Source organism: Alligator sinensis, unplaced genomic scaffold, assembly GCF_000455745.1.
Source record: "Alligator sinensis unplaced genomic scaffold, ASM45574v1 scaffold292_1, whole genome shotgun sequence".
Classification (NCBI taxonomy): Eukaryota; Metazoa; Chordata; order Crocodylia; family Alligatoridae; genus Alligator; species Alligator sinensis.
The window spans coordinates 799,185-811,932 of record NW_005842509.1 but is presented as its reverse complement, the minus strand read 5'-3'; the positions used below and the strand labels follow the sequence as shown (position 1 = coordinate 811,932).

General features: G+C 43.9%; 2 protein-coding genes across 4 annotated transcripts in view; one reads left to right on the top strand and one right to left on the bottom strand.

The window, feature by feature from the left end:
- TSPO (translocator protein) overlaps positions 1–3,746 on the top strand; it is a 17,162-nt gene extending 13,416 nt beyond the window's left edge. Inside the window, exons 3-4 of the mRNA XM_014523612.2 lie at positions 1,038–1,176; positions 3,494–3,746. Of these exons, the coding sequence (XP_014379098.1) occupies positions 1,038–1,176; positions 3,494–3,667 (313 nt within the window). The 3' untranslated portion in view covers positions 3,668–3,746. The remainder of the gene's footprint in view (positions 1–1,037; positions 1,177–3,493) is intronic.
- A 3,839-nt stretch (positions 3,747–7,585) lies between these two features.
- TTLL12 (tubulin tyrosine ligase like 12) overlaps positions 7,586–12,748 on the bottom strand; it is a 28,456-nt gene continuing 23,293 nt past the window's right edge. For all 3 annotated transcript variants that reach the window (XM_006031528.3, XM_006031530.2, XM_006031527.2), the window contains exons 12-14: positions 12,399–12,467; positions 10,906–11,044; positions 7,586–7,795 (exon numbers count right to left, since the gene is read on the bottom strand). In XM_006031528.3, coding sequence (XP_006031590.1) covers positions 7,644–7,795; positions 10,906–11,044; positions 12,399–12,467 — 360 coding nt within the window. In that variant the 3' untranslated portion in view covers positions 7,586–7,643. The remainder of the gene's footprint in view (positions 7,796–10,905; positions 11,045–12,398; positions 12,468–12,748) is intronic.

The window sequence follows — 12,748 nt, the reverse complement described above, 5'->3', positions numbered from 1 at the left end:
CGGCGGCTGCCCGCTTGGAGCTTATGGCGGGCTGTGGTGAGGCTGCCACCGCCACCTCTGGGCTGCCCAGCATGGGAGCCCCGGGTGGGCAGCAGCAGCAAACACTGTCGGGCGCAACAAGCGGGGGGGCCGCAGCTGCTGTTGCCACGGCGCAGCCCCAACAGGTGAGCTCAGAGCCGGCATGGGGTGCAGGTTAGCAGTGGGGCCGAGTTACAAGCTGGTGCTGAGAAAAACGGCCCCTTGCCTGCCCAGTGGCTGGTGCTCAGTGCTGCAGCTGCTTGCAGCCCATGTGGGGCTGCCTGTGCATGCTCAGGACAGCCCTGTGTGGGCTGCGAACGGCTGTAGCGCAGGGCGCTGGCCATGGGGCGGGCTAGGGGTCGCTTTTCCCTGCACTCTGCACCAGCTCCTTCACTGCCATGGAGCAGGGGGTCAGGGCTGTGCACTGCCTCCGCCAGTACCGCGGGGCTGGGGGGGCAGTGGGAGTGAGTGGGTGCAGGAGCACAGGGCCTGCACCGTGTGCTGGGGCCAGTGCTGGTGGGGCCCAGAGCAGGGCAGCAGGGGTACAGGGTCCTGGCCAACAGGGGCTCTATGGAGCTGGGCCAGTTCCCCACTCTCCCTGCTGATGCAGCCCAGCTCAGCTCCACAGGCCCCTGCTAACCTCTCTGGGCCCCACCAGTTCTGGCCCTGGGTCACCATCTTGGGACCAATGTCCAAGGGGCAGGGCACCTACCTATGCTGCCCTTGACAGCTTGCCAGAACTGGGTAAGCTGCCCTCTGCCTGAAATAATTGCCCGCCCCTGATCTAGACTAACCCTATATGACTTCAGTTCCTTTATCCTATTTTCAAAAGTCCCTTAGCAGCCTCCTGAAAGTCTCCTTAAAGTGTCTATTTTTTAAAATAGAATTTATGCTTCTCACTCACTTGATACTAGGAAATGTATCTGCCTTACTTAGTCACCTATTTTGTCAACACGTTTGTTTACGGCTATCTACTTGTATAGCTGTCAGAAACACATTCTCACATTCATTTTATTCAGGTATGGTTCTTATCTGGTGTGGAAAGAGTTGGGAGGATTCAACAAAAAGTCAATGGTTCCACTTGGACTATATGCAGGGCAGCTGGCATTAAACTGGTCATGGACTCCTATCTTTTTTGGAGCTCACAAACCAGGATGGGTAGGTACAATATAACATTGACATTAAACCCTTTTGTCACAGACTCCTCCTGTCACCTGCAAAATGTCAATAATAAAAGTTTGTGGTTTATTTATATCTTTTTATTCTGAAAGTATACTTAGTTTTGTATTCTCTATAAACAAATTGGTTCATATAAAATGAATTGTATAAAATTCCCTTGTCATTTATGCTCAGTCTGCAGAGAACGATACACAATTTATCTCAGGTCATCACACTTTTGGATTCCAGTTTCTCCCACTGCTTGATAAGACTATTATTCACGTGATTAAAAAGTAAACAGCTATGCCGCTGTAAAATTCTACCTACTCTTTAAACTAACACTAATGTGACAGGATTTATCATGAGATTACTCGGGTAATAAGAGTTTCCATTTTAGATAGCTCTAATAATTCTCTGCAGTCTGGGGGATTAGAGGACGGGGTGAGAAGAGGGTTTGGTTTTGACATTAGTCCTATGCACTATTTAGCTGGTTATTTACCTAAACAAATTATGATAACCTGAGGAAGTATGCACTGCATTCAGAAGTTTATCTAAATCTAATCTCAACCATGCACTTGGGTCAGTAAAAGATAACACCCACAAAAAATCCTTACTTTACATACTTATGTGATCCTATTACCATAATGGAAATCCCAGAAATCCATAATGTGTTTAATCCATATATTAAGCCTTTCAGGAAAGGAACCATTTAAAAAATAGGGATTAGAACAGGAATAGGCAATCCTCGGCACGTAGCACATAAAGGCATTTTTCTTGGTACGCACGCTTGGGGTGGATGGCAGGGAAGGGGCTGGGGCTGCGCTGCCACAACAAGGATCAGGCCCTTTGTGGCACCCCCACCTTCTGCCCCTGGCCTGCCAACATCTTACAAGTCAAGGTTGTGGGTGTTTTTGGCACTATCCAAAAAATGTTGCAAACCCCTGGAGAAGATTGGGAAGAAGGAAGCTAAAGCAGTTAAAATGATTTGCACAAGGTCACACTAAGGCCATAGCAGAGGGGGGGCTGGAACCAGTTATACTCTATACAACTACAAGTTGCATCCTATACCAGTGGTTCTCAAACTTTTTGGACTTAAGGCATACCTCATTAGGCTCAACACACTAGTCAGAAAATGCCAACTCTTAGTTTTTCCTGACTCTGACTATGGAAAAAGAGTAGAAGAGTTTCTTCATTTCAATGAGCTCTGAAAAACCATGATGGTTCAGAATGTTTTTAATGCTGTGAATTCCTATTTGAAATCTCTGGGTTTAACCTTGTGAATCATGTTTGCACACCTAAGAGTGCTAACTCAGGGGCACCTTTAAAAAGATCTAAAAAGCACCCTGGTTGAAAAACACTTCTTTATACTTTGCCAGTTATATTCTAGATTAATAAATGATTCCATGGAAAAACGATAATCAGTTAAGAAAATCCCAAATTATCTTTGCTCCTATGCAACCTTAAATGTTGATAAGTATTAAGAAATTCCAATCAAGTACTGAATTAATGCTTGCTTTTGTGCATTTGCTCTGTAACTGTATTAAAATGTTTCTGGTCTGCATCAGCACAATCTTGTTAAGAGCTAACAAGGTATTTTCCAAATTGAGTGTGAGGACAGGAAGCTTCAGCCTCCACTCAGTACAAATCCTCAACTCTTCAATGAAATATGAACTTTCATTTCTACCCAGGAGAACTTTTACAATCTTTTCTCCCATGCCTGAAGGTACCGGCTTGTGCCTGAAAATTTTCTTCCCCCACCCCCGAAAAAAAGTCTAGTTGGTCTAATAAAAGATATTACCTCTACCATGAGTTTTGATTCCTGTGGACAAGTAGCTTTACAAGGCTTCATCTATACAAGGTTGCTTCTGTCACCAAAAATTCTAGAAGGAGACAGCAGCTGCCCCAGACAAGCCATCACAGTACCAGTTAGATCTGCATGTCTCCCCTTCAGCACAGCTGCTGTCATGGAATACATTGGGAAAGCCGAGCCACTAAAGGGACCTCAGCAGAGGCGGGCATATCCATACATGCTTTCTGCCTGGCAGCAGCAGAAGCCTTTATGGTCACAGAGGTACCATTTTTCTGCTAACAAAAAGGAGGGAGTATGATGCTACTGGAGAGCTGTGAGTGTAGACAAAAACATAGTTGTGCTCTACCAGCAAGCCTAAGTAATGTAGACCAGGCCCACAGTTCTAGAATATACTTATCATTTGTGAGACATCTTCACAAAAATTCCCACTGTAAATTAAAGATTTCAGCCAGTCTCAAAGAAAAATGCAGTGAGTAAGCAAAGACTAACTAACTTCTTTTGTTCCAGGGTTTGGTGGCTCTGCTACTCACTACAGGTGCTGCAACAGCCACAACTAGCTCCTGGTACCATGTGAACAAAACATCAGCCTACTTAATGTTCCCTTACCTAGCTTGGTTAACTTTGGCATCTGTACTCAATTATCGCATCTGGAAAGACAATCCAAACAAGAAGAAACCTTAATACAAAACCTTTTGACAAAGTATGAGAACAAAGAAAGTTTTAAGCCTTTCTTAAATAAAATTACATTTGTTTTACTGTTCATTGGAGTACTTACTGTGTTAGACAAAGTCACTTCTAAGTAGAAATGGGCAGAGGAAATGGACATTGTTTAAAAAAATGTTGACTTCTGAGAAAACTGCAAAGGAAGGTGTTTGAGTGAATCCTACAGCAAACAAAATGAAGTTTTAATCTGCACTGCCTTTTTGTTCCCCAATTCTTCCTGCTGCTGATTTCATATTAAAACATGGAACAGACAGCATTTTTATTAGTTGTTGGCAATAAATTAGAATTGGGAGTAGATTATAAAAGAAAATCCACCTATATTGCCATTGTAACTTTTTGAAGATTCTGCCTGACGTATTTACTCACTGTGGATGTGTCCCCACATGCAGGGGTGTGCATTTGCTTTTGCACAAATAGCAGTGGCATACATGTGCCACTACTTTGTGCCCTGGGCACACTCCTGCATGTACGGTCCAACACGTCAAATTGTCCCAGGTGGGGTAGGGGAAGGGGCCAGCACCTGCAGTCTTACCTGGGGTTTGGGGGCCTCTTGGGCTGATCTGGCCACACAGAGCCTGGCTGGCAGCCAGAGCATGGCTCTAGCTGGCCAGGCTCCATTTCTGACAGCATACTCTGTTGCTGCGTGTACCATGCTGCAGCAGTGTGCTGCACCGCTATTTGCAGTGGGTTTTCGTTTTTTTTAATACTGGGACATCCCAGTATCAAATTTTGGCACTGTGCTACACAATTTGCTGCAATTTACCCTAATTAAAAAGCCCCCACCCCTGGGGCATGTGTAAAGATGTCCTAGGTGCTCTAACTACTAATAGTATTCCCAGCTATTAGCAGAGATGACTGCCTACCTAGAAGGATGGCTAGTTGCAGGTACATTAGTTATGTTCAAATAAATACTTACCTATTATCTATTCATCCACTCCTCCTTCAGCTTAGCTTCATGCAGACAGCAAAAATAAATGTTTCTGCTATTTTAGGGTTAGAGTACAGCACAAATCAGGGACATTTCTTAAAATATAAGGTTCTGTGTTGTAAAAAGGATGAGCAATAGACACTTTTTATCTAACGTTAAAGGGACAAGCAAACGCTACCTTTATAACCACAGTCTTGTTTGCATGTGTTGTTCGTCCTTTGCAAGTGAAGGTGACTGCATCCAGCAGGGGAGGAGAAGGAGAAGAGAGAAAGGAAGCAGGAAAGAAAGAGGGAAAAAAGAGAAAGGGAGAAAGAAGAGAGAGGAGGGGAGTGGAGGCTAGGTTGCGTGGGTATGCAGGTGACTTTGCGTATCCACAAAACCCTGAAAAAATCTTTGCCCCGAACAATCTGCTGCAGCAGGGGCAGGACAGCAAGGGCTGGACATGAGAGGTTCTCATTTTCCTGCCCGCGCGCTTCCTCACTGCCTCTGCTGTGCACTGCTGCTCTAAGGGCAGTGCTCTGCTCTGGACCGATGACCTCCAGGATGGACGGTCACGAGCGATTTGCTCCTGTGACTCCGGGTCAATGCTGAAACTCTTTAGGGACACCTTTAGGGTGTCCTTGTACTGCTTCTTTGCTGTGCCATGAAAGCATGCTCCATTTAACAGTTTGCCATAGATTTTCTTCGGCAGGCAAGTGTCAGGCATTCTTGAAAGGTGGCTGGCCTGTCTTAGCTGTGTCAGTTTCAGTAGGATGCGGGTACTGGAGATATTGTTTGCATGTATTGTTGCTTTTATGGGTATTTTTCTAGTTTGCCAATTCAGACCTCATTCTCCCTTTTAACTATTACATTTTCTACTTGCTGTACAATAATTTTCATGTTACTCACTTTTAGGTAAGCATTTTATAGCCAGATACCCCTAAAGTGCTTCCTCTATCCTCATTGGTGCATCCTCTAGGTATATTAGGTAACTTTAAATTAAGTTTCTCAGAAATATTAACTTGTACGTGGTGCTGCTCAGTTTTGATACTGGACATATAGAACATCTTTAATCAACTTCTCTATGATAGGTGAGCTTTTCCTGCATCAAATGTAAAAATAACTGGTTGTATTTTATCAATATCAATGCAAGGCCAGAAGATATATATTTTCACTACCCTAGAGTTCAGATCGCATAAGACTTGCTTTTTATTATTGTAGTCCAGTTTATCAAAAATAATTTCCACTAATGTCTTTTGAATATGCTAATGCCTCAAGAAATAATACACTTTAAGAGAATAGATTCTTAAAGTGGTTAACGCTAAAGGACCTTTTAGATTAATTTTGTAGTCTGACTTCCTGCAGCACACAGTACAACAAATTTCATCCAGTTACCCCTGTAGTGGAGCTCAATAATTTGTCTGGCTGAAGTACAATATTAATACAAGCTTATGGTTAATCGTAAGAGAATATATACTAAAGTTTTATGGCTCTTTGTTGACAGCCACAAAAATCAACTTCAACTCCACTAATGTGTTACATTTCTGTCATGCAGTTTCCTTTTAGCAAAAAAAGAGCAGATGGGTTAAAATTGCATATTAATAAACAATACAGCAATCAAGAGGTAGCTTTTCTCAGTGAAATTCAGAAATGAGGTGACATTGTACTGTTGATTTGTTACTGCCATAAAAAAATGAGACACTTTATACATAGAGACCATTGTATAAAAGCACATAAGAACTCTTGTTTTCCTATTATGTTGTCATCTTCATGTCTGGACTTTAGCCGAAGTCATGAGAATATGCCAAAGAGATGGTAGGAGAAGACATGGAGGGAAGGACCTGGAGAGCAGACTAATGGATTTCATCTTATCAAATGTTCTGGTCCTCTTCTCCATTTATCTCAGAACAGCTGAGGTTTGGAGCCATAACCTGTTTCCGAGGCAGAGCTGTGCCTTTTGAAAGGATGACGCAAAAGACCTAAGGGAAGGTGAAACTTTAGTAAGTTTATTCTGACTTTTTTCATACACCAGTTTACATACCATCCCTTAGTATTTAATTTGGCTAATGCTGTTATGCAATGGGGGACTTTTGGAGCCCTCAATTCTGAAGAAGCCAAAGGACTGAAATGCTTTTTTGCTAGTTGAAACAGAAACACAGTTCTTCAGAGGCATCTTCTCTTACTTTTTTTTTTTTTTAATCAGTGGCACATTTTCCTGGCTGTTTCTGATGTCTTTAGTAAGAAATAAACTAACATTTTAATGTTTTTACTTAAAGAAGTATAACTGAAAGAAAAAGAATCAGCTGCACGGTAGGTAGAAAAGATAGCTCTTCTGTTATGTAAGTTAGTATTCCCATGCATGCCAGAAGCCAAGAACCATCAGACCGTGAGAGACAGATGTTCATAGATCACCACTGATTTTACAGCTGAATTTCAGTAGCTGTGACTAGTTTTTGAGAAAGTACAATGACCTTTAATGGAAAAACTTACTTTCTTGTGATCAAGCTTCCTAAATTAGTTTACTTGCTGAAATTGCCAGGTGCTACCTTAAATGATCTTGCTTTCTGCAATGCTTTGTGATACAAAACATTAATGGCCTTGGAAAACATAGTATTATGCAGATGACAAAAGGATGCATGATGTTAAACAGAACTATTCAGTAAATAACGGTTTCAGCGCCAACACAGCAAAACCATAAAACACTTTCCACTAAGCAATTAAGACATATTAGGCTACCTGAGAAATGGCAAGTTGATTGTTCCAGTTACTGTTGTATTTCTGTAGGTGTCACTAGTTTTTATTAAAAAAAAAGATAATTGGTCAACACAAGGTGGCAGTATATAAAACTAAGCACAACAAAGAAAATACAGGCAACTGATTACAAATGCAGTTTATAACATTTGTCTGATGCAACACATTTCTTGGTTACCAATATAGGAAAATATTTGTATAGGGTCACAGAACTCAAATATAAATATTGCTGTTAAGCATATCTGTAAAAGAAACAAAAAAAAAAGCTGTATGGGGCTAGACAATGCATGTCACTTGACAATTATCTGTTTCATCCAGAAACAGGGTGCTGAAGACATCATTAAAAAATGTTGGGTGGTATTTGCAGGCTCTGTCACAATCAGGGTTAAAGTTCACCTCCAGGATTTGAGGTAGCATAATACTTTTCCCTAAAAGAAAACAAACATTGTCTTTTAAAAATGAGAGAGACGTAAGAACCTAGGCACTGCCTGGCTCTGCTGCAGCAGATTGTGGAAAATGGCCAATTCTCACTGCCTGCTTGGTTTTTCTGAGGCCTCTGTTGCATCAGATGGCTAGTATCTAAGGCATCTTCTATAACAGAAACTCCTACCTTCCTCTCTCCTAACACAAAGACATACTGAGGCACTGAGTCTTCACCTCGTGTTCTCTATTGCTTGTTACCTTTTTCCAGTTCTGTCAAGTTCAGCATGTATACAGCACAGAAAAATTATTGGGCTCCTTCACTGCAGCAAGGATCTCCCACCTTCTGCTGAGCTGTCTATTTCCTTCCACCTAGAAGGGGAGCTTAACCTCCTGGCCTCCTCCTAAGGTCCCCAACACATGTAATCGGTTAAACGCGTCTTAAAAAGTAACTGGCTGCATGGGCAACTCAATTTAAAGCATAGTAATACAGTAAGTCATTCCATTTTGTGGCTTTTTGGTATCACGCCTTAAATTGAAGGTGTGGCTGGGACCTGTCAAAACCATGCATACTGCTCAGTTAGGCGGCACACAGGGTACATGCAGCTCCTAGTACACGGAGAGCCTGGCACCAGGTTGTCACTGCCCAATGCTGGACCCCCTGTGTGCCAAGCTGATTGTCAGTTGGGGCTAGGGACCAATTGGGATCCTGGCCCCCAAATGACAACCAACTGATTGGTTTCATCTTGCTGGTGCAGGGGGTGCGCATCAGCAAGAAAGTCCCAATTTGGATACAATCCCCAATCCCAATATTGTGCATCCTGCCATGCACATGTGGCATGGTAGAACCTACGATTGTTAGGATTGAGGATTAAATCCTATCATGTCTTAAAAGCAAATCTCATGTCAGAAGCCTGAATTGCAACAACCAAGTTTTAAAAGGGACAAAATGTTGACTTCATTTTCTGCCTGATACTGAGTTCAGAATTGAAAGCCCTGATCCTCCAGGGAACCAAGCTGGTCATTCTGTTCACTCTTGTGATACTTGCTCCTACGTGGTTTTCTGCCCCATGGAATCCTCAGGCCTAAGTTTGGTATCCAGGTTGCCCATACAGTGCACAGAGTGTGCCAGGTGACTAAGGGAGGGATCTTTAGAAGCTGGCTGAGTGAGAAGCTGCATAAAGCTAAACAGGAATGAAATGCACAGGAAAGGAACTTGGATTAGGCACCAAACAGAAACTGGTGCCTATTCCACTACAAGTCATCTCAAGGAGTTGGGCACCCAAAGCCAGGTCAGCTACTTGGGCAAACCCAAGCCTGGTTTTCCTTTTCCATTGGATTGGAAGCCCAGAATAGCCTATAGTCTTGCTTAGATCACTCCCCTAGGGATGTGGAAAACCCAGGTTCAAATCCCTGTTGCACATGATCTGATGCAGACTTGAACCCATCCTTTCTGGCTCCCAAGGGAGTACCCTGACCAGCAAGCTACTGGCCATTTTAGACAGGACCCCTCTAAATCTGAATTAATAAAGAAAAATGTATTAGGCCAGGGCTCTCTAAGACTTGAGTTGCTGTCCTTCCTTCAATGATACAACACTGAGGACTCTACCTAGGTGAGTATCCTAGTTATTACGATGTTGCATGCTGAGAATTTCCCAACCCAATTGTCTTAGCTGCCTTTTATGAATGTACAGGACTGCTCCACCTACTAGTGGCCTGCATGTGGCTAAGGTGCATACAAAGCAAGCTTGCTGAACTGACCACTGTAGGCAAGATAGGCAGGGAATAGCTAGTCAGAGACCCCTGTGGCTCTGGCTTGCACTGGGGCCCCATACAGCTTGTTGCCTATGTGGCAGAAACTTAAGAAAATAAATGCCATACTTGGTCAGACCAAGGGCCCATCAGTCCAGTATCCTGTCTCTGACAATGGCAGACATGGATGGGCCAGATCCACCCTGCAGGGCTCCCCATAGCTCTGGAAATCTGACATTGGGGGAGTGGTGCTACTGCTCCCCTGCTGCCAAATCTCCAGACCCGTCAAGAACCCTGGGCTTTGTGCACTGGATCAGCAACCCATCCCAGCACGCAGGGCTGGACAGAGGCACTGCCAGACACCAGGGCCCAATCTTTGTGTGGGGGACAGAGAGGGTGGTGCTAGTCCCCAGGACCCAATCCTGGCAGGCGGAAAAAGGGACACCAGTCCCCCAGACCCAATCCCAGTGCAGGGGGCAGAAGCAAGCAGTGCCATGCCCTAAGGTCTGAACTAGCCTGCAGAGGGGCCTAGCACCACTCATCTGGCCCACAGGACCAAAAAGTTGAGCACTCCTGCTAGAGGAAGACCATTGAACCAGATCTCTCTAGATCTATCTTCTATTCAACACCTTCCCTGGTATCCACCATCTATTGGTTTAGAGATGCCAGAAGAAACATCTTCAACCAATAGCCATAGGCCTATCATCCATTAATTTATCCAGCCTCTTTTTGAATGTGGCTAGCCTATCTATCTTCATCTCCTGTGGCAATGAATTTCTCAAGTTAACAGTGCACTGTGCAAAAAAGTACTTCCTCTTGTTAGTTTTAAACCCGTCACCTACTAATTTCAGTGGGTGCCCCCTCGTTCTAGTACACAGGGGATTAAGCCTTACATAGTGGATTAGACCACAGAAATGTGGTGGATTTGAGAATTTCAGTGGCACCTTGCTGGTGGAGCAGGTGCCTAACAAGGCAGACAGGTTCATCTTTGAGCATTTGGGCCAAAGTAACCCAACACTAAAGCTACTTTTAGTAACAGCTGCTTTTGTTGTCCAGAAGGACCACCACTGCAATAGGTAAGACGGCTTCTTCTAGAAGAGATAGCTGTGACGCTTCATACACATCTTTCTCTAACTGTTTACATTAAAAAGGAATCAACAATGGCTGAATAGAGATTAGACAGATGCAGGACCAGAACCTAACCTCAACTATTTGCAGCTCCAAAGACATTTATACTTTACTAAAACTACACTGACATCATGGTGCCCCCTCCACTTAAAACAGAAAAATCTTAAAGAGGCAAGAAAGCAAATTCTAGGAATAGATCTGGAAACAGAATCAATTCAAAACAGGGGAAACATCTTACCATCTCTGGTGGTATCCCACTTAAGCATCAAATCAATGGCATATACTGCTCGTGATGATGTATAGTCACAAATGCCAAATGGTGCAGGTTTAGCTGAAGCAGCTTGGAATAGTTCAGCAAACACCTTAAAGATATCCACCTAGTAACAGGAAAAGTAGTTAGTTGCTCAAAATGCAAATGCATGAAAGAACACTTTGAGAAACAAGAAGCATTGTTGCAACACCAACAGGCTCCATCTCCACTCCAGGGTAGGGCATGAAGCATGGCCCCAGCCCAGCCAAATAGTAGCAGTGGCAACTCTGGCTGGGCCCCCACTCCAGCTCTTTTGGCCACAATGCTCCTGCCAGTGGCATGGTGGCCAGTGCTGCCCTGTGCACCACCACTGCCGTAGACATAACCTCTGTGGGTCCCTGCAACAAGTTCTACAGCAGCAGGGGGACACATGCAACAGGGTCCTGTTTCTAATGCCCATAAGCAGCAATTCTGTTTCAAAGTTCAATAAACCATGCAAACAATTAACTTTAAACCCTAAAATAATAGTAACACCGGTCGCTTGGCCTTTCCCATTAGTAGTTGCTAACATACTGGACTAACACTGACAAGTGCAAGGTGCTGCACCTGGAGAGGAAGAACCAGCAGCATACCTACAGGCTGGGGAACTCCCTTCTTGTCAGTGCAGAGGCAGAAAAGGATCTTGGAATCATTATTGATGCCAAAATGAACATGGGCCGGCAGTGTGGGGACGCGGTTAGGAAGGCCAACCACACCTTGTCATGCATCCACAGATGCATCTCGAGCAGGTCTAAGGAGGTGATCCTCCCCCTCTACGCGGCACTGGTCAGGCCGCAGTTGGAGTACTGCGTCCAGTTCTGGGTGCCACACTTCAGGAGTGATGTGGATAACTTGGAGCGGGTCCAGAGGAGGGCCACTCGCATGATCAAGGGCCAGCAGGGCAGGCCCTATGAGGAGAGGCTAAGGGACCTGAACCTGTTCAGCCTCCACAAGAGAAGGCTGAGGGGGGATCTAGTGGCCTGTTACAAACTAGTCAGAGGGAACTAACAGGCACTGGGGGAGTCCCTGTTCCCATGAGCACTACCAGGAGTGACTAGAAATAACAGCCACAAGCTGGCAGAGGGTAGATTCAGACTAGACATCAGGAGGTGCTACTTCACAGTCACGGCGGCTAGGATCTGGAACCAACTTCCAAGCGAAGTGGTGCTGGCTCCTACCCTGGGGGTATTTAAGAGGAGGCTAAATGAACACCTTGCTGTGGTCGTTTGACCCCAGTACTTTTTTCTGCCATGGCAGGGGGTTGGACTTGATGATCTGCTCAGGTCCCTTCTGACCCTACCAACTATGAAGCTATGAGTGGGCTTTTGATATACTGCATGATGTGCATCACCAGAAGGTTTAGTATGGAAGGAAAAACCATAATTTTGGCAAAACACCTTTGCTGGGGGGAGTGGGGGAATAAGATGAACTTCTTGGCTTACTTGTACAGTTGTCCAGGAATATTCAGGATACTGTTTCTCAAAGAGAAGAATAAATTCATCACAGTGTACCTAAAATAATTTAAATGATAATAAATAATTAAATGTTGGGAATCATTTTTCTCCGATTCCCAACAAAAACTGATGATTATTTTTTTTATGTAGAAAAAGGTTGGGTATGAGCTATGGGATTCTAAACATATTTGGCTTAAATTCCAAATAAATATAGAAACAGCAACTGCTCACTTCAGTCCTTCTTTGCATCTAACTCAAGAGGAGAGAGGTGATAAAACTGCTGTATACCATAAATGTGGCACTAGTAATGTTGTTTTAATACTTTTAACCATTTTTTC